Raw genomic sequence first — 23,788 nt, forward strand, 5'->3', positions numbered from 1 at the left:
AGCTGTTGAGGAGAAGCTTAAAAAAAAAAAACGCATTGAATGTATTGTATAGTTTTAATCCGGGGGATGTTCAAAAGACCCACAATACATTTATGAAGGAACCTAAATATATGTTTTATGTTTGTGTGCCAACGATGCATGTTATTCAAAATGTCAGAAAAAAGTTTCAGCAATAATTTAAATTCTTCGTATCTCTTACAAGTATGTAAACCTTATGATGTTTTTTTTTAGCTGTCAACTCAAAGTTTTAAAAACCATATGCATAGCTTATAGCAAAACAATTTTTGATGCATGGAAATGGAACATAATCTTTTGACTTTTCATATGGCTGTACTATCTTTGCTTTGTCACTGTAATGGAACAGTAATTTGTTTAAATACCATGTGTCCTTAATGAAGGCCTTATTGAGACATATGAGCCAGGACAGCTGCAAGACTGCTGGCACTATTTTGGTCTTTTGCCTTGGCCAAAAACAAATGCGTTTGAGCTACCCTTTCGTTATTTCTTGGACCAACAACACACCCCACATTTACCTAAACTTTCAGAATTAATTTAACTCTTGCAGAGCAATTCCTCCTCAATCAGATACACGGATGCTTAATTCTTGTAATTGATGTTGATGTTGTGCTTGAGTCTTTAAATCTTAAAAATGATTTGATGGCCTTCTGCTGAAATTATATCTTGCTGTCCTGACCCTGGATCACTGCCAGTGGAATAAATGATGGTACTAAAATATCAAAAAGGTCAATTAAGTTTTGGCTGAAAATAGCACAGTGACACTGGTCATGTCTGTCTGTTTTAAGAACTTTTCCTGTCTGCTGCCATCAGCTTTTACTATAGCACATGTATTTATTAGACAACGGTTAGCATCAGTTCACTGTTTGGTTTTGTTTACAGAGGTCCGCACTGGTGTGGTTACTCTTTCGTGGATCCTGTTCATATGACTGACTATTTATTGGCTGAAGTTCTATCAAACCATAAGTCTCTAATGCCGCAATTATATATGCTACGTGCTGTGTCATGGATTGTTATCGATGTTGATGTGACATGATCATGCTATATGACCACAATTTTCTGTTTCAGAATTCAGAAGTTCATAGGAGTAAAGTCTGTTTTGCTTGTACAGTTGGACACGGTTAATTTTGTAACACTGGATTTTGAGTTTTTCATATAAATGTTGGCAGCTTTGTTCCCTCAGTGCATTTCAGTCTGCCTTCTTTCATTTTACAGATGCTGAAAATGTTTGTGAAAAGGATTGTGATTATTTTATTTAAGATGTTTCAGTAGTGCACCAGCAGCAGTGATGGAAAATATAAGCCTGAATAATAATTTTTTTTTTTTATGTGAAAAACATGATGGATTCCATTATGCCGACTAAATGTAGTTGCTGGAAATCTTGTTTCTGTTCAAAAACTGTAAATGCAGGAGGTTTATATAATCCTCATGGGACTTGCCACTATGGAGGATTCACCAAAACATCAGTTTCAACACCTGAGAAGACTTTTTCCAGATAATGACTCTTCAGCTATACCAATCAAAGATGAATAAACTAAGATTGAGAAAGGGGTTTGAATTAATGTGCTGTAGGGCTCATTTTGTACATTTTAAGTTAGAGACGCATTGCTTGTGTAATAAACATCATTCCAAAGAAAATTTTTATGTGTCCAAATTAATGCTATCACTTCTCAGTCCTCCAAAGTCAGTTCAGTCACCATTTTTAGGTTAAATGGTGAGGAAGAGTTAAGCCTTGAATCTTGGATAGAGATGAGAAATAGGAAGATGGAATTTTTATTTTTGGAGATTTCCACACACCTCACACACTCATCACATTAAACTGAGAAAGAGCAAGCAGTTAAACAGAAATCTGTTCTGCGATCACAGATGGACACCACACACACGGAACAATGTGTGGATTCTGCAGACAAGGATTATATTTCAAGATCCTTAAAGCCTATTGTGCATATTTTACACTGCAGTGAAATGTTATATAGTTTATTTTTTTTACATTTTTGGATAGAACTAAATCTCTGTGCTTGTTGTAAATACCCTGAAATCTAAAATATATGTGGTGTAATTTTACTGAAAATGACTTGAGGTGTTGATTACTAATTATTGACACCTTTGATAGGGATGAGTTTTACTCTCTAAACGTGTTATCATACCAAGAATTAACTGTTTGATTTGTGCAGTGCACCTGCACTTAATGAGGCATTAATTAAAGTAGTTTGTCAAATAACTTACAATAAATCCTTAGATTAAGGTCTTAAAATAACTCTTACCCAGTGGTGTGTACAGACTCCCTCAGGGCCAAAAATGATATAGAAATGGGTACCATGACTCTAACGTCCTGTTGTCGGTTGAAAACTATTCACACTGCACATAAGTAGAGGCTAAAAGTCTAATTTATCTCTAAAGCTTTCAGCTACAGCAGATTCATTCTTCACAAATCATACAAAATACCCAAAATACCACAGGGATTTGTCTTTTATAGTTGTGTTTTTTGTTGCTGCTTCATTGACTTTCTAACAATAAATGAGCCTCTGGCATAGAGGTCTCCTGAAACCCTGGGCCTGTGAGCTAGTTCGGTAATCCAGTCTCAGTCTCTTCTTTAAATTTTAACTTATTTGCAGAAAATATAGTTATTTAAACAAATACAACACACTAGTCACTAGTTTTCAAATGATCATATAGTGAGTTTGTTCACCTTTAAGTGTAGATTGCAGCTTTGACCACTGGATGGCGCCAATGATACGAGATCCTTTTGTGGAATACGCGGAAATGTCTTAAAATTGTTCCATCGGTGTCTCCGTAGGACAAACCTGCTACTCTGTTTTGAGACAATCATTAAGCTAGCTGTTCCCGCACTGTATCTCAGTTACGCTACTATTACAAGGTAAACTAATTAGTTTAACGTCACTGGAGATAAAATGGGGTTAAAATTCATGCATATTACATCGTCAGCGGCCAGGCTTTGAGGCTGGGCAGCCAACATCTGTCTGTAGCCCCGGTGGCTAGTTTTGGTAACTGCTTACCCTGCTAGCTAAGTTAAGAAGGTAGCCGGTCATTTGTCAGTTTTACCCACAGGTTGTATATAATCCTGAAGCAGAGCTGTCGAGGTTTAGCCACATTTAGCTGTAATTTTTGACCGTCTAGTATTTGGTATTTAACTTGTCCGTAGCTGTCAGCTGGCAAAGTCGAGACGTTTGCTTGACGTTTTGTCCTGTTGTTTGACCGCAGAGCCTGCGTGATGGTTTTGACTCAAAGATGACCAGCACCCTGAGCGTATGACCGACAGAAAACCTTTCACTTAGCAGGTCAAATTTAAGGTAAGTCTTATGTTTATTAGACTTCAATCGTAGCAAATGTCGGTGCGTTTGATGTATCAGGGGTTATCCCATTATGTCACAGGTTCCACACAGGGTGACCCATGCTTTCTGATGAGCTTGACTCCAAACCAGAGGTAACGTTTTTGTCATTTTCACGCTCCAGGAGACTCTATTCTGACAGACAGCATGGTGTAAGACACGAGTTTCATATCCTGACACCTGTTTCCGTGTGTGTTTTTCCCCTCAGCTGCTGGTGCAGTTTGTACAAAACGCTTCCATCCCGTTGGTGCAGGGTTTGGAGGACTCGGAGTCCAAACACTCCTGCCTGCCTCTGCTGGCTCCAGCTGAGAGCTCACTGTGCAGCCCGCTGGAGCTCACAGGTCAGCAGCTGCTCAGTGTTACAGCTCATGTTCTCTACACGTTACTCATTTTGTAACGTGTAGAGTTGTTGTTGTTTTTTTTGTTTTTAACTGTTGTAGCATTTTTACTTTGCAATTGGCCACACAGCTGTTGTAGAACCTGAATAAACATTGATACCTCTGCTCAAGACAGCCAAATGCTTTCAGGCCTACATTATTACAGTAAGCTCTGACAAGCTTCACCTCACTCTACTCTGCTGAAGCTGTTTCAGCATCCATAGGTTTGCCATTTGACCCTGTGGATTGATAGATGTTTTATGAATTGTCTGTGTGTGAAATTTCCGGTTAATGGATTTTAAAAATAACTAGAATGGCATATCTCCACCAACGCCATACAACCCTACACATGTCTGTCAGATCCAGATAATTATCTGGATCTGCACCAAATTGTACAAATTCATAGATCTTAACACCATAAATATGTCTGACTTTTACATCAAGATCCCAACAATATTTCCTGAAAAACTGACAGAAGTGGTAAAAAATGCCCTATCTCGCAATGTTCAGGAAAGTGATCCATCCGCATCCTTAACTGGCACCAAAACTGGATGTGCTGTTTTATATTAACAATACCCAATGAAGTTTTTATTAAGCAAACACAGTTTTGTTTATTTTCATTTGTACGTGTCAAAGGCATTCTGAAATCTGCATTGTTGACAGTACATCCATATTTGCAGAAATGGTCAAGAATGTCAATTACTGTATGTCATTTGTGAGTGTGCTTGTAGAACATGATGCAAACATAATGAAATATTGCGCTATAGAAAAAATATTGGTCAGAATAACTAGCAGGGTATCCCACACATTTTTTAAATTGTTTGCACCTAATGTGCTTTGTTCTACACTGGTCAAAATCTAACAAACGCTGATTTCCTCTTCAGATGGAGGCTTGAGCCATGAGCCTGAGAGTTCTCCATCCCTGTCAGAGTTCGGAGGTGTGTCGGAGCGGAGCCCTTTAGTGGTCCAGACACACTCACACTCCCGGGCCTCACCCAGCCCACTGCCCATCCTCCATGACTTACAACAATCAGACAGCACTTCCTACGTCCTGCTGAACCTTGCGAAAGGTAAAGAAACCGCAATCTAACAATGTAGCTAACACACACCTGCCAGAGTCTGACAGTCACACCTACCAAGCACCAGATTGCAGTTTTTTGTGAATAATCATTCAGTCACATCATTTGAATGCTTACATTTTACATCTTACATTTACTCTAGCACTAAAGAAATGTGCAGGATCTGTATTAATAAAAGGGGAAGAATAAACATTGCCTCTTTTTACACAGCCTAATTATAGTAGAAGCAAGGTAACGGGCAGTTTTCTGTTGTGACATTTTCTAGGTCAAAGGGACAACTGAAAAAAATAATTGAGAGATTAATCGATAATGAAGATAATTAACTTAAGCCATAATAGAAACCTGACATTATTCCAGTGTGATGGGCCACTTTCTGATGAATCGTAATAAAAGTTAGAATGCAAGTCTGATCTTGTGTCTGTACTTTGTGTCTCGTTCGGCTTCTGATTCAACACTCAGGACTAAAAAGAAATTGGGTGACACATTTTCATGAAAAAGTGTGATTTAGTTTGGTTGGAAGAAATCATCCTTGGCGGGCACATTCTCTTGCTTTAGCAGCCTGTGGCAGGAGAGACAAAAAATTAAATTTGATCTCTTGACATACACCTTTTGTGCATTGTGACTGTGACTGAGTGAGAGATGTGAAGGATAGAAGACATTTTCAGCAGACAGAATCATTTTCTGTCTATTGTTATACTTAATTCACATCCTGTTTCTAAAGAATGAATATTTTTGTGTCTGTTGGCCACCATCCTCTCAGCCTTTCAATATAAAGCCATGACATTAAATCCTAAATTGCTGAGCATCATTAGATGCTCAGCCATGGTCACATTTCTGAATAATGAATTGAGAAATGTGACCTCGAGGGGCTCATGCGAATGATGATCTTGCAGAATATTGCATTGGCCTTGGACATCTTGTTTCATGGTGATTCTCCCTCTGCCTTTATTTCCCTTTCAGGCATCACAGCCTCCTCAGAGTCCCTGATCTTCGCCGCAGATGGCGCAGGGGAGGATGACGATGAGGGGGTCTCATCAGGGGACTATGGGATAGATGGCAGTGCTCCCTGGTATCTGCGGGTACAGGAGCTGGCACATGACAGCCTGATTGCAGCCACACGGGCACAGCTTGCGAGAGATGCCAAGGCCAGCCAGGATGCCAGAGCTGCAAGTGTCAGTAACGGTAAAGTCACTTTGTCTTATCAACACAGCCAGAAATGTTTGTGGAAGTCTTTCACTCTGGAAAGTAAAGCCAAACAGGTTCTTTATAAGACATATTATGCTCTGATGCTGTTCATGGATATGTTTAGTTGTACTTGCGTGTGCATTGCAGCCAGCAATCCGTAATTTCATGTTTTTGACAAAACTTTGGAAAAAAACAATGAAAATATCAAAAAACGAAGCCTGTGTATGGGATGCAGTGCATTTCTTGTGGTTGGATAACTCCTGATGTTAGGCATCAAAGACAGACAGAAGAGTAATAAGGTCAGCGATGAGATGAAAATGTAGTTTAATCAGCACTGACTGAAACTGTGTTCAACACTTGTCATCATCTCTAAATCAAAATTAATTTGTTGCTTTGTCTAGATAGAGATAGAAGGCTGGTTGCAAATATCCAGTGGAGTTGTAAATACCACATTATCGTCAGACAGCATGATCATGCTGCAGCACATAATGGTGTGCTGTGTCTGTGATGATTTAATGTGCATTTAGTAATATGGCTAATGCAGACCTGAGAGATGGAGAGAGGCTAAACGGCTGCAGTTATCAGAAAGACAGACACGGGTTAGACAAGAGGAAAGATGAGCAGCAGCAGCAGAGCAGTCACAAAAGACTGGACAGGGAAGAAGATAGACGAGTGGTCAGGTAATCAAGCAACAGCAAACATGTTCTATAAAGAATAGTAGAACAGCAGATGGTTCTGAGTAGTTTGACGTTTTGGAAAATATGCCTATTCACTTTCTTGGCAAGAGTTGAATAAGAAGATCAATACCACTCCTGTTTCTGTATGCTAAATACGAAGCCACAGCCAGCAACCAGTTAGCTTAGCTTAGCACAAAGACTGGAAACAGGGGGAAACAGCTAGCCTGGCTCTGTCCAGGCTGTGGTAACAAAATCCAGCTACTGATTCGCATGTCTTATTTGTTTAATACAAACAGTTAATGTGCCAGACTATGTCTTGGCCAGAATTGGTTGCCTGGCAACTGTTAACCGAAATGCATTCAAGTAGGCTAATGGATACAAACTTTTATACATGATACAGCACAAACTTTAGCGTAGGCCTATAGCTCTCCTCACACCTCAAATCACATTGGAAAGACTTTAGAGTTTTTCACATTCTCTGTCCTCTGGTGGAGCTGAACCTGACACAAATCTTAGTACACTCAAATCACAGCTATCAATTTGTGACCCTGTCTAAATACTGTAGTGGCACCATGTTTGATTATCAAATATCCATATCCATGTTTCTCATAGTCATTGTTTGATTATTGATGTCAAATAAAGCATTTAAATAGCATTTAATTCAGGTCACTGAATCTGACAGGTCATACAATACAGTGTAACACTGGCTTCTGGCAGTTGGCTTACATGTCATAGACAGAAAATATTGAACTCTTCTTTAAAAGCGATTCAGATGATAAATGAGCTTCTACTGTGGAACTTAGGACAAGCCTTAAAGGATGTTAAACAGCCCAACATTATTTTTATGTTTCCTCTGCTTTGATGGTTGAGAGTCATTTATGCCCTCTTTTTTTCTTGCTAAAATCATGTCTTAATCTGTTGCTTAGTGAAATCTACCCACACCTTCATTTTATCTTACTGTAAGGCCTCTACTCTCTTAAGGCTGAGCAATTTTGGGATGAAAATGACCAACTTGAAACAAACAGATATCTTTGGTGTGGCCCCAAAATGGTGGTCCTACGTTGCACTGTGAGAGAGGTTCGAAGATGGCCATTGTCTATAGCCTGGGACAAAATACTGGCAGTGTGAGAAATGTAGGGTGACCAGCTTACAATGTGACTGCTGCTGTGACCTATGTCTACCAACCAACCAATAGGAATGCAGCATGAAATGAGGGCTATCTTTATGAATGCTAAACAACACTCAAGCTCTCTTTGCGAAACTGGCATCCCAAGTTGGCTTCTTTTCCAGAGCCATGACCTGTCCACATTCTCCTCCTCCTCCTCCTCCTCTTTGGATTTTTTTCCATACACATAAATACCACCAATGCAAGACCTTAGTTCTTGCTTACTTTCATTGCTTACCACTATAGCGGCAGAGATGGATGACGCACACGGATGACGTTTTGTTCTTGTATAGTGATTGTGTCATAGCCTACGATTCAGGTTCTCACAGTGTGAGCTAGAATAAACTTATAAGTCTGCTGAAATCTCTCAGTCTGTAGGCGCCTTTAGACAAAGATGTCTTTGCTGTAGCACACAGTGCCCCAGCAAGCTGTTGACCCTCACTAGGTGTCAGGACTACATCACAGCCCATTTTAACTTCCCTCCACAGTCAACCTGATAGATAGAGAATTTAGCCATGACATTTAAAGCACTATGACTCCTGGCTACATTTCTGATCTTTGCACCCCTCTGAGTCGAATTGCAGCTGGAGGTCCTGGTTAAAAAAAAAAAAAAAAAAAGTGATACCTGAGTGAAGTTTTCTTTCCATCTTATATGGTCCCCAGTTTACTTCCTCTCATCCCAACCCGTTTCTGTTTTTCATGGTTTATAATTATCTTCTTCTGTCTCTTTATCGTACAAGTTGCTTGTTTTGTTTTTTGAGCTATTCTCATTTTTGTCAAAAACCTTTTAACGATGTTAAAAATGATTTGAATCAAGATAGAAAGAAGATAAAATTTTCATGTGTCTATTTTGACACATGGTTGTGGAGGAAAGGTCCTTCAGTGCATCCTCTCCTGATGCTAAGGAGATACTGGATATAGTTTCCCCACAATTCCTTATTTAAGCATTATTCAAAACACTGCGTTTCAGACCAACCTTGTGTAATCATGTAACCTAGTTTAAGCTCAGTTGGACTATTAGATGTGTTCTTTTTCAATCTTTGTGTGATTTCTCCACATTATATCCTTGACCTCATTATATTTCCATTAAGGTCAAGCAGGAGTCATTAGCAAAGGAAAAAAAGACACTTTTTTTTAGACCACGTGGATCCAGCCCTAGATGTCTTTGACATGATCTCTCCGTCAGCTTATTCTGAGCTAGTGGACCAGTTAAGAGAGGGCTTAAAATACTTTGTACATTGTTAAATGAAATGTCTGCAGCAGAGTGAAGCTGGTTTCAGTGTGAGACTAAAACTCCTCTATCTGTGTCACTGTAATGGCTTCCCTCCTACTTGCATTAGATCAGGCAAGTCCCCGTCAGCAGTGGGGTGTCCGTTATAGGTGCGTTACTGCTGGCACGCTGCAAGCAAATTTGGACATGTTTAAGTCATTCAAGGTGGGGAGTCGGAGCAGGTTAAAAAGGAGTAACTGCATTCAGCTTCAGGTTGTTTTCTTCTTGCTGTGGTTGCTCGGCAGGTCTCAGTCAGTATTCGATGATTTTATTCAGCCGGGCTCCAGAGGCCGGCCACCTGGCACTCCTGGATTGTTTTCTGCACAGCCTCGCTCACTCTCCTCTTCTGGTTGCCTAGGTGACCACACACACAGTTTGACAGCAGACGGGGACAAGCGAGAGCTGCCGTCTCGAACCAGCCGCCCCCTTTCCAAGCAGATCCTCCGCTGCTCATTTGAGGGTTGCTGCAGGACGTTCACCTGGCCGGCTCATCTCAAATATCACCTCAAAACACACAGGTAACACATTTACGCACAGCTGTGGAAGATAATGGAGTCAGGCAGTGGTCCCAGCAAGATGCCGTTGCCAAAGCACCAATATTCAACCCCGTGGCTAATGTGGATACATTTTCCAAATTGAAAAATAATAATAATCTAAGTTCGCAGGCTAATAGAGTTTCCAACTTTTTAAACAAATCATTATACACTGCAGCGATGTGCAGTCCAATCTTAGCTCCTGACTGCAGGCATTATATCCAAACAACTGTACCCAGCCCACATGAGCTTACAAGACACCACAAATTTATATAAGCTGGTGTGTGTGTATACATTTTTTAAATAAAACTACTAAAAATGTCCAACAATTTAAAAAAAACAAAAACAAAAAAAAACAACTATTGAATAATTATCACAATCATTTTTTTCCAATCTTTTGTTGTCTTCAACAAAATTGATACTATCTCTTTCATTTATTGTATAATACTGGAGATATCAGAGAAAAAATTTAAATACCAACCTTGCCTTCTTTTCCAGGCTTTTGAGACCAGCTTAGTTTAACTTTAACTTAACTTAAAGGATCACACCTCAGGTAGTGGTGTTGGGGTAGAGGCAGTCAAACAGGAGAAACAGAGCTGAGCCTTGTACTGCATGAGTTCTGTTAACATCACGGTAGGAAATATATTTATGGTTGCCCTGTCTGACCTTGTGGTTGGCTGTTGTAGATGAAACATACACAGGAGACACCGTGGCATATTTGTTTGGTTATCTCGGCTCCCAGGAATGACCGAATGTTCAGGTGCGGCGCAGAGGGCTGCGGGAAGAGTTTCTACGTGCTCCAGAGGCTGCAGGTTCACATGAGGACTCACAACGGCGAGAAGCCCTACATCTGCAAGGAGAAGAACTGTGGCAAGAAGTTCACCACTGCTGGAAACTTGAAGAACCACAAACGCATACACACAGGTGGGGAGCAGGAGGATACCTGCCTATAAAAGACCAAACATGCTGGAAGTAATAACTGACTCAGGCCATTTGACTCTGCTCATTTAATGCTTCCTTGGTGCAGTCAAGGCAGGAGATTTGAAGAGTCAGCAGCACCGGCGCCTCCATTTCACTGCTGCAATGAGTAACAGTTCTATCATATTTTATTTAGGGTGACATTAAGATTTTTGATGGCCTGTTCCACAGTTGTCTTCTTCTGTCCAGGGACCAGTTAGCCTAGACCAGCTTCACTCTATAGTGTTTATATTTTACCCATGTGTCAGGAAGAACAGCTAGTTATGAGCTATAATATCACTTACATAATTTTTTTAACATTGTTCTCCGTCAAAATACGTCAGCTGTCACCACAAGATTTGTAAACAAAAAAAAAAAAAAAAAAACGCTGCAATCAACACTTCCAGTGTTTTGGGCCATTGCAATCAATTTCAACACATGAAGTGCAATTCTGCCATAATAAGTTTACTACATTAGATCTTTATATTATTGAGTTAAACAGTGTGTGTGTGTGTGTGTGTGTGTGTGTGTGTGTGTGTGTGTGTGTGTGTGTGTGTGTGTGTGTGTGGTGGGTGGCTGTTTCCAGGAGAGAAGCCTTTTCTATGTGAAGCAGATGGTTGTGGGCGATCCTTTGCAGAGTATTCCAGTCTACGAAAACACATGCTCGTACATTCTGGTGAGTGGGGGCAGAGTGTACAGCTGAACAGCTGAGCACTTTTTTGTAATTAGTGTGCTACAGATATAGTATATCATCATGTGCCTTGAAGAGATGCATTTTCTGTCAGTTCAGAAGGAATCGAATTGTAGTACATCTGTTTGTGTTTTTGTGTGTGTGTGTGTTTCAAAGGTGAGAAGCCTCATCACTGTGGTATCTGTGGAAAGACCTTCTCTCAGTCCGGCAGCAGAAATGTCCACATGAGGAAGAGACATGGAGAGGAGGGGCTCAGCAGCGAAAGCAGAGAAACAGGTCTCTGTCTCTCTTTCTCACACACACACACACACACACACACACACACACACACACACACACACACACACACACACACACACACACAGACAGAGTGTGGTAGGTGGATATGCTAATCCTTGGATTATGTAGCTTCAAGCAGCCCATACATTTTAAAATGTGCATAGTGTTGGTCTAAGTTACATTTCTTGAATTATTAATGACTTTTAGCACTTAAAAATTTATCATTCAAATTTTTATTTTTCAGGGCCAGTAGCTGAATTGTTTGAGACTGCTCATATCTTTAAAAAAGCAGAGACAGCACAATTCTACCACAGAAACAGTCCTGTTAGGTTTCTTTTGATGGGGTCAGATTCATCTGAAAAGTATGTAATCTCCAAGTTAAAATGGCACAGTGATTCAAATTCATGTCTTCAAGCTTCTCTTGCCTCATTCAAATGTCTTTTTACCTTCACCTCACAAATTACTGAGATAAATGAGTGGATACTTGAGTAAATCTTCTGCTGCAGCTGTGAGAAATTTACTCGAATTCACTCCTGCCTCTGTTCTTAGTATCAGTTTCAGTACCTCTTCAGATGAGAAATGTCTCTCATTGAGCTCTTTACATTCCGACATATGGTCCAATTGTACAAAATCAGCTTAAATTAGTTTTATAGCATGAAACAATGAAAGCAGGCGGTACGTTTGCCTCCTTGTCACATTTCTGTAGCAGTGGGGAAGCACCGCAGCTGAATCACCACAGAAGAAACGCTGCCAAAGCTCTAATTATAAACAGCAGATTTATTCGGGTCAGCCTCCCCAAAGAGGCTGGTCTTTTGTAAAAGCGAAGCAAAGGAAGATGCAGCTTCACAACAGAAGGGTAGTTTCTGTGTTATTTATACGTAGAGGAGTTACTGGTTGAATTATTAAATCGCCTGTGTTGGAATGACTCCAGAACTTAAAACAAAAGAATTCACAAAGGGGTCAAAAGGTAACATAAAGTTAGTAATAATGAGCAGATTTCAGGTTTGGACATTGATTTCTCAGATTTAGCTTCCAAGTTGTTGGTTCCTATGAAGGAGGATCGGGTACATCATGTGTCACTCTCCAGTTTATAATCATTTCATTTTAAAGTGTGGGAAAGGAAATGCAAGTTATTTGTTTGCCACCGACAGGAGAGGCTCTGACACAAAGCAGCCTGCTGGAGGCAGACGGTGAGAACGGAGATGGTTTGGTCACCATGACAACAACCGTGGAACCCATGAATCTTCATCATGCCATGCTGAGATCACCAGGTAGGTGTTTGTACATGCATGACTGTAATATATACAATGTGAAAAAATAACAGAACATCTCACAATACAACAGCCCTGCAGTAAACACTCATTTAGCAAAGCTTATAATGTTCTGTAAATGTCAGAGGTGCTGAGTCGACCTGAGGTGTTGCTAATGCTCTGTTTAGTGTTTTTCAATCAGTTTGTGACGCTCAGTCTAGGTCTCCTGTCTTTAGCATTGGTTGTCTTGGCTCAGACTTATTTTTCATAAGCACAAAAGAATAACAATAACCAATGTGACATGTGAATTGAACCGCCTTTGTAATGGTGATGTAGAGTAGTTGCTGCCTATATTTATGGTGAATCAGTCGTAAACACTACATTGTGTGACATCACCAAAAAATGTGACCGACAACTTTGACAGTGGTAACAAAAAACAAACAGCTTTACTAAATTGTTGTTTACTGCCAGACTTCTGCAATGTAAGGTGTTAATACACGGTCCAACTGTCTAACCACATGAGAAACATATGCCTTCACCAGACCCCCCTCCCCCAGCTTAGTGGGTCTCTTTCAGTATTAGTGTCTTGTTTTGTACATTAAATATTGGAAGTATTTAATGTATTCACCTCTCTTAGACTTTGATTACTTTTTAAAGGTTCTGTATTACAGGGGTTTCTTTGTCTGACCTTTTGTCAGCATTTTTCATTAAAACCAAAGAGCATAACCAAGTGAAAGTTTTAAGAAACTCAAGGACAAATGTGCAAGTAAAAAGCGTTTGCCCTGAAAGTGGTGGGTTTCATCTCACAATTTATGTAAGCTGGACCTCACTGTAGCTCCATATAGGTTGACTGGCATCTTACTATAAGGCAGCATTCATGTCACCAGGTGGTTTCTCCTTTGAACTTAACTGTAGTGATGTCTCTCCCTCCAGGCTCTGCAGACTCAGTGGTAGTTCTGTCCCAGCCACATGAGCTGGTGACCATGACGACCGAAGGCCATGCATATGGAGAAGATGTGGTGTCGCTGCTGTAGTCTGCCGTGAAAAATGCCACACACTGCCTATTTCAGCAGCACTAGACTCAGAGTACTAAACATAGACATCTATTTGTAAATAGATTAATCACTGACTTTAACCCATGTAGATATTTGTAATTAGCAACCAATGATGGTTTTATTTTGACAAGTGTGAAAGGGCAGAGTTTGTACAAACAACCTTCTTTCTCAAGTTTTTGAAAATAAATACTCCCAAAGAAATACTGAGACGGGTTTTAAAAATTTATGATAGTATAATAACCATGCATTGTTCTGTGCACTCTCATTGTAAACAGAAGTCTGAGGTTGAAATGCAGTGATGGTCTCAAATGAACAGTGAGTGCCACTTATTTTTAACCAAAACTTCAGTGGCTAATATGATTGACTGTACAAATTTAAATGTACCAGACACTTGTATACCCCATTATCTTTGTTAGTAATAACAAAACACTTGCCACTGAAAGCTGCTGAAGCACAGCGTATCATATTACTGCATGTAAACACTGGTCTTGCACAGCACATCCAGCCTAACAAGCCAGGCCACCATGTTCATGTATCACCCTGAGTAAAACACAAAAACATTTAATCTCAAACAAATTGTGTATCCATTAATGTCCAAAGCTGCATTAACCGAGTGTGTTATTGGTAACATCTTTCACTCAAATGTTAACCTCCAGTGCTTCACTTGTTCTGAGTACGGCAACACATTGTTCATTTACAGCTCAATATATTAACACTGGAGAATAATTGCTTTTTAAAAAAGATTAAGAATTACTCATGTGGTTAGTTCTGACCCTATGAAACAAACAGCAGATGTCTGGGGCTGTTAGATAAGATAGTGTCCATTACTTGTTGTGTTTGTTATTGAGCACCACCTAAATCAGCAGTGTTTGTTCCTCAGTGGATCTTCAGGTTGTGGAAGTGGTCCAATGTGGCACCCAGAGCCCAACTTGCCTCCACGTTGATCACTTTCTTGGTCAACTGGGAGGGGACAAAACACCAAATCACTCAAATGCCTTTTGTATTTATTGAAATAAAAAAGTAACCGAATTTGTGTCAAATTCTCTTTTTTCATTCACTTTTTATGTCAGCAGGAATTGTTTTCTTTATTATAAGGTCTGAGGCATCACTCCTTTGAGAGGTCAGGGGTGACAGAAGGGTCAGACCACCCATCTTTGCAATTACTACTCTGTCATTGTCTCCTTATCTAGGGTCAATTAAAATGGTAATGACAAAGTTATTTTAGACTTAACCATGCTTGTGTCTTTGAGTGGACAGATTATGATTCATACAACTACAAAACTTTCTACATCAGTAGTTGATTTTATAATGTCTTGCAACCTTTTGAAAAATATCACTCCCTGTCCATTTCTCCAGATGCATCCTTATATGCAAGGTCACAAACCCTGTTGGTTGTGTTCTATAATACTGCCTCACCTGTAGCACAGTGCTCTCCTTGAAGCCAAATCCATCCTTGAGCAGACAAGTGATGTAGGTCATGTCCATACACAGGAAAGGGCTGATGGAAGGGTACTTGGTCATCTTATTGCACACTGAAGAAAAGGAGAACCATGTCTGTTAGGTTTGACAACCAGCCATCAGTATTCTGCTGAGAGGATGAGGGCAGGATTTCACATAGCAGCGATGACACACGTCCAGACTATTGAGATGCACACTGTGTCTCATGTACAGGAAGCTGCACATCTGTCATAAGAACAATGCATTGCTTTGCTCATCTCACCCTCTTTAGCTCTCTTCTTGAAGTCTCTGACCTCCAGCATCCCTCCATGGACCCCATCTGCAACAGAGGGTGATTGGGGTCATTTTACTCACATTTAAATGCTATACCATTCATTACAAGAGCAGATTTACCTGCATATTTCCATAATAACTGATAATAGAGCTTGTGGCCTTTGAGTGTGGACTGGCAGAGGGTAGCAATTTCTCTAATAACTACACACCTATAGCTCATCAAATCCACTGAGACAGGTGCAGATGACTCACACTTTTCCCGCCTCTGTCTAGCATAGGAACGGGTAATAACATCCTGCTGGCTCTGCATAATTACGTAAGGTGTGTACAGAGGGTGTGAGGGTGTGTGTGTGTGTGTGTGTGCGCTAACCGATAAGACCTGCATCCACAGCTCTGTCAAAGTAATAGGAGAATGCATAGAAAACATTGCTGTCTTCAAGCTCATACGGCTGATGAATGCCCTTCACCACCTTAAGTGCTTCTTGATAACAAAACTTGAATCCTGCATAACCTGAAGAAGAAACAGAAGAAGTGGTGTAAATTAATGTAAGCATTTTATGTTGGAGCAACATTATGAAATGATGCATAATTCAACTACATTTTAATGGGCTTTTCTGACATTATTAATGTTTTGCTGCCATCAAAAAACTTCCTGTCATGTATTTTGCACAATATAATCCTCATTTACGTATTAACACCATAACCTAATTTATCATTTTTTGGTTTAATCAAAATGTAAAGCAAATCAAAGGTAAAATTTGAGGTATGTTTCAAAATGTTTGTCCTCAACAAACTGTAGTTTAGGATTAATTCTTCTCAAGATGGATTATACTTCAACAGGATTTTACCTTCTGGGTCCCCGCTCACATGATAGGTTAGCCCTCCAAAGCTCCAATCATCCCTGAACTTTTTTGGCAGGCAGGAACTTTTAAAAATCCGCCACTCCAACCCTGTGAGAGCACAGACATGAAATCTTAAACTTAAATATCTTAACTATGGGGCAATTTGTTTCAATATTATTTCTGTGAATACATAAATAATCTGTGCGTAAATGTGTAATCTGTAAATATAAAACACCTTCCACAAATACAAAAATTTAAATGGCAAATTCACAAAAATATATTGCAAATATAAAACGGATTTGCAAATACACAAACAAATTCTACAAATAAAAAAAATATCCGTGAATACATCCAATTAATTTACAAATAAATGAAACGCATTTGTGAATATCTTCCTAACATTTACAACTTTCAAACAGACATTTCTGAATCAATTTTCTATTTCGTGAGGCAAAAAAGCATTTGTGGATCTCAATTCTACGCTTGTAGTTTTCAATTTTACACACACTGAGTTTTCAAACAATCTTTCCGTCAGTCTGAACCAAAATCGACTTGGATCACTTGGCCACTTTCGGAAAATAAGGGATCTCCTGCTGACGACGCCATTTCCACTTTGCAAGGTAAGAGCATGTAGTCTTCTATGTGTTGTTTTTCCCCCCAAATACTCGGCAAGTGACATGCACTACGTTAATGGTTATAAGATATGAAGTGACTGCATTGCTATGCTTACTATGACATTTTTAGGACCTTTTAAGCCTGACTACACTATACTGACTTTTTTAGCCTTACTATACTATGACTTTTTTACGACTTATTATGCAATAACGTTTTGATGCTTTAATAAACTGTTACTTTTTATGCCTTACTATACTAGGACGTTATTATATATTTTTATGCCTTACTATGATGTTTTCATACCTTACTAATCTATGAAATTTTTATGCCTTGTTATGCCTTACTATAATATGACATTTTTATGTCTTTCTATACTATTTTGTTTTTATGCCTTATTAAAGTTTGACTTTTTATGCTTTATATACTATGATGTTTTTAGCCTTACTATACTACGACTTTTTTATGCCTTACTATGATATGACTTTTTTGCCTTACTATAACATTTTATGCATTACTATACCATGACTTACTAAAAACAACACATAGAAGACTATGTGCTCCTACTTTGAAAAGTGGAAAAGGCGTCGTCAGCAGGTGACCACATGTTTTACAAGAGTGGCCGAGTGATCCAAGTCGATTTTGGTTCAGACTGTAGTTTGTTTCAAAACTCTGTGTGTAAAATTTAAATTAGCAAGCGTAGAATTGAGATGCACAGATGCTTTTTCACTTCACAAGTATAAAATGGATTCACAAATGTCTGTTTGAAAGTTGTAAATGTTAGGAAGATATTCACAAATGCTTTTCATTTATTTGTAAATTAACTGAATGTATTCACAAATAATTATTTTATTTGTTTGTGTATTTGCATATCCGTTTTATATTTGCAAGATATTTTTGGGAATTTGGTCATTTATTTTTTGTATTGGTGGAATATGTTTTATATTTACAGATTACACATTTACACACAGATTGTTGATCTGTTCACATAAATAATGTTGAAACAAATCTACCTCCACACCCAACTAACTCAAGAACTCGGATCGTCACCAACATTTCAGTGATTCATCTGAGGGTCTCATTTGAATTGTTTATCAGAAAGTAAGACTTGACGTACATCCCACAAAAGCGTCTTTCTGTTACATCCTTCTCTCGATATTTGGAAAGATGGGCAGGAAAGAAAAGATTAGACCCTGCTTGAAGAAGTAACTCACTGTTATACCTCAGTATCCTTTAGAGACGCACTCACACTCAGTAACCCACAGCTAATGGCAACAAAGCACCTTTTCTTCATGTACAGAACATTACCTTCTGCACCCAGAGCTCCGAGCATGGCCAGCCGTGCTGCCATCAGTCCATTTCCCAGGTAACTGGATGAAGTCAAAGGGTTGTTATACAGTTACAAAACCAACCAGGAACAGACTGTGTACATAACAAATACGTCATTCTGAAAATAGGCCAAACAAATGGTGCCTGCCAATTATTCACAGCCTAATGACTAAACAGATAATAGAAGTTTTCCTAATTAAAAAAAGATCCAAGTGAAGTTACAAAAACAAAGTCAGTGGCACTGGAACACAAAAAAAGTCAAAACCAGAGGCCAATTTAAAAATGTAAAAATATATGGAGATTGACATTAAAAGAGATTAAATTCAGGAATTGATTTGACACAATCAATTTTAATTCAATGTAGACTTAACGTGTTTTATGAAACATGTATTAATTATCTTTAATTATCTATTAATTACCTGTAAGTGTACAATTCAAATGTTGAGTTGAAGATGTCAAATCTGGCAATGTAATCAGTAACAGGAACACTTTCAATGGTTTTCTAATGTGGAATATAGAGGACATTGTGGGTTATCAATCAACAGTGTTAAATTTAATTTGAAGAGAAATCACTAAATATGCAAACAAACAACAGACCCTCAGTTTTGGCAGGAAAGTGATCTGCGTAGATCCTCCTCCCAAATCCAATATTCCAACCGTCTTCTTGGTTTGTGTGTTTAGGTGACCTGAAAACATTTCCTACTTTAATCCAGCACCCACAACAGAGAAGAGCTAATCAGTTGTACCTCAGATGATATCTTCAAAAGACCTATTTGGCACACACGTGCAACTCAAAAGTATAAAATCCAAACACTGAGCCTGATAAAGATCAGAGGAGTCCGCCTTAGGCAAGGTGTACATTCAGCCTCTATTTGTGAACAAGGATCTATAATAAGAAGCTGACAATTTCAGACACTAAGTTAAATTTGGACATACAGTAGCTGAAGGAAATATAAATCAGGAAAAATATTCTGTGTCACGTCACAGACAGCACTTACCTGTCAGAAAGTTCAAAGATATCCAAGCCAGGATTCCTACATGTACAAAATTAGCAAACAAGAAACAGAAAACTGTCATTTCAGGGGGAACGCACAAGTTCATGTTAGAAAAGGTGATGACAAATTTTTAACAGAAATTACAATGGTCACAGCAGCATACAAACACATGTGCATGTGTGAGTAAGAGCTGTAATTGTTAAAAAAAAACAACAACTTGAAATGCTGACAAATCAATTACACTGGCACAACAGACACTAACATTTTCCACCACATAATTACAGCCTTTCAAGGTCACAACGACTTTGTGGTGAAAAGCAATTTAGTTTTCTTAAGTGTCATCAAAACAGATCGCAATAATCATTGGTAGTTTGGTTAAATATCTGCAGCACACAAAGATTCCTTACAGACATCGCACGGCACACTAAAAGTAGGGCAGAGGGATCACTGATGCCACCTACAAAGTACTGCAGAAAGAACATGAGTGGTTGTGATAACTGACAAATGTGCTGCTTCTCAGGGCAGAGGGTGGGCAGACGTTACCTTCATTTGTGCCATTCATTATGGTGACACTGTTGCCTGGGACCAAAAAAGGGGATTCATCAAACACATGTTGAACCTGACGAGGAAGAAGAGAGGGGGGAGAGGAGAGGAGAAGAGAGAGAGAGAGAGAGAGAGAGAGAGAGAGAGAGAGAGAGAGAGGGAGAAAGGGGTAGGGAGAGGGAGAATGAGAGCATGAAGGAAAGCAGCAGAGAAAAGACCTTAATGTTATCTACTGTAATGGTAGCTCATCCAGAGGTGCCCTCCGCTCAAAGGGATTAATTAATTCCCTCAGGGGGATTAATAAAGTATCATTTATCTTCCAAGGTGCCCCAGGGCCATCCATTACTATCTTATCCCCTCCAAAAGAGCCATCCACACTAAGCTCACAGCACTCTGATAACAATACTTTTCCTCTTGTCTCTGTACCACCTGCCATAGCATTGAAAATGTTTTTTCTTTTTCTGCCTGCTCCTTCACTGGATAAGAGGTTGCACTTTCCATTCAAAGTGTCAGACAATGTAGCACCTAACAACTTCTCTACTCTACAGAATCTTGCTATTGTGTAAACAGCACTCTTGAGATTTCAATCGTACCTCATGCCTTCGTATTGGTGCATTCAGTTACCTGGTCCAGAAGTGCCTGAGCTTTCTCTGCAGGCAGCAGCCGAAGTCCAGCTGTGGCTCTGAGGAACACAGGAGTCCTTTTCCACTCCAGGCGAGGCACAGTCTTCTTGGCCACCTTCAACAGCATCCTCACAGTGTGTCCCGCCTTTAAACACACAGACAATACTCACAACAGAACAGCAACAGGAAAAACACTTGTTGAATCTTTACTTGTCATTTTGCTTTTCTCACTTCCTACTTACTTTTATTACCAATGTGATTCCCCACAGAGGGAGGCTATTGGCAGTGATTCTGAATATAATGTAGAGCCAGCAGACCTTTTCTCTTTGGCTCAATATAATTGATTAGATTTGACAATGAACTCACCATTTCAGGGAAGTCAGCATATGCTGACAAACCAGGCTTTATGGAATGGAACATCTCATTGTCCAAAACAGGCAGCTCGTCTAAAAGATACAAGATCCACCCACATCAAATATGCAGAAGCTATTAAAAGCATTAAGAGGCCTAAATCTGCTTAGCATACATATGCAGAATATATCCTCTTATTCAAGATGAGGCATGTTGACTTCAATTTGACAAAATAGGATTATCACAAAAAATAAGTGAATGAAGTCAAGTATCACCTATGTCCCCTAAAGAAAGAGTTTACAAGTTTACAGAGCTGAGGCTATGAGGATAGAGGGGAAGCTGAAGAATGGAAAAACAGCCTGTTACCTTGCTGTTGGCTGATATTTTGTTTCATAGAGCGTGTTCATATAGTATATGACATCTGCACTACAGTATATATACCTATGAATTACCAGGATTCTCACTCTTGATGCTGATATGATGAAATGAGTAAAAGAGCAGAGGGAAGCAGGTCAGAGTCCAGCTCTGCCCAGCATTACCTGAGTCACCCTGGATAAAGGTGTAAACATGGATGCGTGTGCCTGTGCTCCCTGCATCAAACATCACTGCGTAGAAGATGCGGCTGTGGTTTGCTGGGCGGCTGAGGCTGGGAAGGACGTTCCCGATGCTGTTTGTCAAGTCCAGAAGTGCCGTCCTGACCTGGGCTCGGCTCAGCCCTGTGACGGCAAACAGGGCCAGGAGTAGAAGTGGCACGGTGGGCTTCATCTTCTCTCTGGAGAATAAGTAAAAGACAAGACGTCTTCTCGTTAGAGCTCTGTAACAGTATTATTCGATTGCACTGCTCAACAGAGCAGCTCAAACTGTTGCTGACTAGTACTAACAGATGGTAAATTACAGCATGACAAGCAACAGTGGAGTAAGAAGCAATCAACTTATTTACACCAGGGAATTGGGCCACACCCCGTCAGACCATCGCACCAGCCACAGGGACACATCCTAAAATCAACCTCTCTACCTGCTGAGTCAACTACTGTAGACAATTTAGAAAACATCACGATTTCACCATGTCGGACTTAAATTGGTGTACTTTAATCGATCAATACAAGGCAAACCAAGCATGTCTCAACATCTCTCTACAAAACTCAGATGCCTAGTGTGGGGAATTTTGATGTCTTAAAAGCCTCAGTGAAGCACTGCTTTGTGGGAACCCCTGCAGATACATCATGATTACATAGAAAATTAAGGGACTTAAGACATTTTTACTTAAGATATTTTAACTGCCTGTGAACTCCAAATTAAATGTTAAATTTCAGACATTTAAGTGGGAGCAAAAAATCATTAAGTTCTACAAATGGGCACATGACTTTACAGTTAGAGGATATTATTATTTATTCAACAGTGAAATGTTTTAGAAACTAAGTGGTATCTATAAAGAAGAGTTATGATTATAGATGAGACCATTTTCATTTGTGGTCTTGATGTTTGCTTATTTAAAGCAAATCAACATCACTAAGAATCAAAATACATCACACATAAATTTGCAGAACCTATCATGAACTTATCTTTTGATATTACATCTCTGCATGAGTATCTAATATCAAAACAAGTTGGCACATAATCATTTGATTTGAAAGTTGGCTGATACCAACACCTGAAACCATGACATCAGACACGTGCAACTGTTGCAAAAACAAAACGCTGTTTTTATAAAGTTATATAAGAGTATGTTAGACGGTGCTTTGGTACGGTGCAGGATGTTTGTGTGCTGGTTCTTTCCAGCGACTGCCTCACACGATACTGAACTTTACATTACGAGACAATGATATTTTATATCTAAAAAAACAAACGCACTTTTAGTGTAGCATCAACAGAAACAAACCAGAAAATGTTAGCATAAAAATCTTTCTGCTGTAGTGTTCCTAAAGTTAATAATGCGCTGCCAGTGAACAGGAGCAATACGTGTTATCGGATCAGTTTCCTCTGGCTGTATGTGAATTTAGGACCGAATTGCTCTGTAAAAGAACAGACTAACATGCAGTTAGTCCTCAGTTCAAGTCTTTCTAGAAAACAAATTGGAGTTCTGGAAACAACTAGGGTGTATTGTAGCTAGTTTAACCAACCTGTCGTGAATGATAACTTGGCAGACGAGAGTTAACTGTCCGTTAGCCGTTAATGTTTTGAATATCTGTAGTTACCTTCACGTACGATAGCGTTCATTAGAGATATATGTTCTACTGTGAATACTGTTCAACAGATTTCTTGGCTTGCTAAAAACATGTACAATAATATCCCACATCCAAAAACTTGTGTCAGTGCAATGAAACTCACGGCAGCTAATTAACAAGCTACTTAGCTAACTTTAGCTGCTGCGCGTTGCAGTGGTTTTATGAAGTAAAATTAGGAGACAAAATGTCAAAACTACACCAGAAACAACAAAAAAATGCAGAGTACAGAATATGTGGGTCAACTTAATGAAGCGTTTTCTGGACACTACAGACAGCTGAGGCTTACCATGATGTCCGACTAGCAAACACTCCTCTCACAGCTGACTCCTCGTGACGTAATCGGCAGTGACAAAAGTTTTCAGTCTCGCGCAGGGCTCACTAGTGAGGGTCACCATAAAAGATACTGACTTCATAACAGACAGACAGCCCACAGAGAACAATACACAGTGGTGTCAATGGGAAAACATTCAGTGGTTGATTTTCTGCCAGCAGGAGTATTATTTCAATCAGTCAAAACACTGGGATGCTTTCAGCAGCGAAATTATAGGCTGTGCATTGCTGAAGCAGAACAAGTCAAGTTCAAACATTACCACCTACTCTTCATCTGTGGAGCCCATCAGACATCCTTTAGATCAGCACCTTCTTTAATCCAGC

At 39.5% G+C, this 23,788-nt stretch overlaps 2 protein-coding genes across 3 annotated transcripts; one reads left to right on the forward strand and one right to left on the reverse strand.

The window, feature by feature from the left end:
- The first annotated feature begins 2,783 nt into the window (after nucleotides 1–2,783).
- znf410 (zinc finger protein 410) lies at nucleotides 2,784–14,912 on the forward strand. Of its 2 annotated transcripts, none has more exons than XM_023430158.2 (12): nucleotides 2,784–2,893; nucleotides 3,238–3,326; nucleotides 3,409–3,460; nucleotides 3,574–3,706; nucleotides 4,627–4,812; nucleotides 5,782–6,003; nucleotides 9,477–9,636; nucleotides 10,394–10,575; nucleotides 11,195–11,284; nucleotides 11,456–11,575; nucleotides 12,730–12,849; nucleotides 13,762–14,912. In XM_023430158.2, exons 3-12 carry the CDS (start codon nucleotides 3,428–3,430, stop codon nucleotides 13,860–13,862), a joined length of 1,347 nt encoding a protein of 448 aa, XP_023285926.1. In that variant the 5' UTR covers nucleotides 2,784–2,893; nucleotides 3,238–3,326; nucleotides 3,409–3,427; the 3' UTR covers nucleotides 13,863–14,912. The 2 variants fall into 2 exon arrangements, with proteins under 2 accessions (XP_023285926.1, XP_023285927.1); XM_023430159.2 differs by lacking the exon at nucleotides 2,784–2,893 and adding an exon at nucleotides 3,002–3,020.
- entpd5b (ectonucleoside triphosphate diphosphohydrolase 5b) lies at nucleotides 13,974–23,524 on the reverse strand. Its single transcript, XM_023430160.2, has 14 exons — nucleotides 23,421–23,524; nucleotides 21,449–21,681; nucleotides 20,925–21,004; nucleotides 20,560–20,703; nucleotides 19,936–20,011; nucleotides 19,396–19,431; nucleotides 18,995–19,083; nucleotides 18,817–18,899; nucleotides 18,377–18,438; nucleotides 16,463–16,564; nucleotides 15,985–16,125; nucleotides 15,604–15,660; nucleotides 15,300–15,415; nucleotides 13,974–14,843 (listed from the first exon to the last, which is right to left on the reverse strand). Exons 2-14 carry the CDS (start codon nucleotides 21,672–21,674, stop codon nucleotides 14,760–14,762), a joined length of 1,296 nt encoding a protein of 431 aa, XP_023285928.1. The 5' UTR covers nucleotides 21,675–21,681; nucleotides 23,421–23,524; the 3' UTR covers nucleotides 13,974–14,759.
- Between the last annotated feature and the right edge of the window lie 264 nt (nucleotides 23,525–23,788).

This window comes from Seriola lalandi, unplaced genomic scaffold (genome assembly GCF_002814215.2).
Source record: "Seriola lalandi dorsalis isolate HSWRI2012SDOR001 ecotype SW California unplaced genomic scaffold, Sedor1 jcf7180002054901, whole genome shotgun sequence".
NCBI classification, from domain to species: domain Eukaryota; kingdom Metazoa; phylum Chordata; class Actinopteri; order Carangiformes; family Carangidae; genus Seriola; species Seriola lalandi.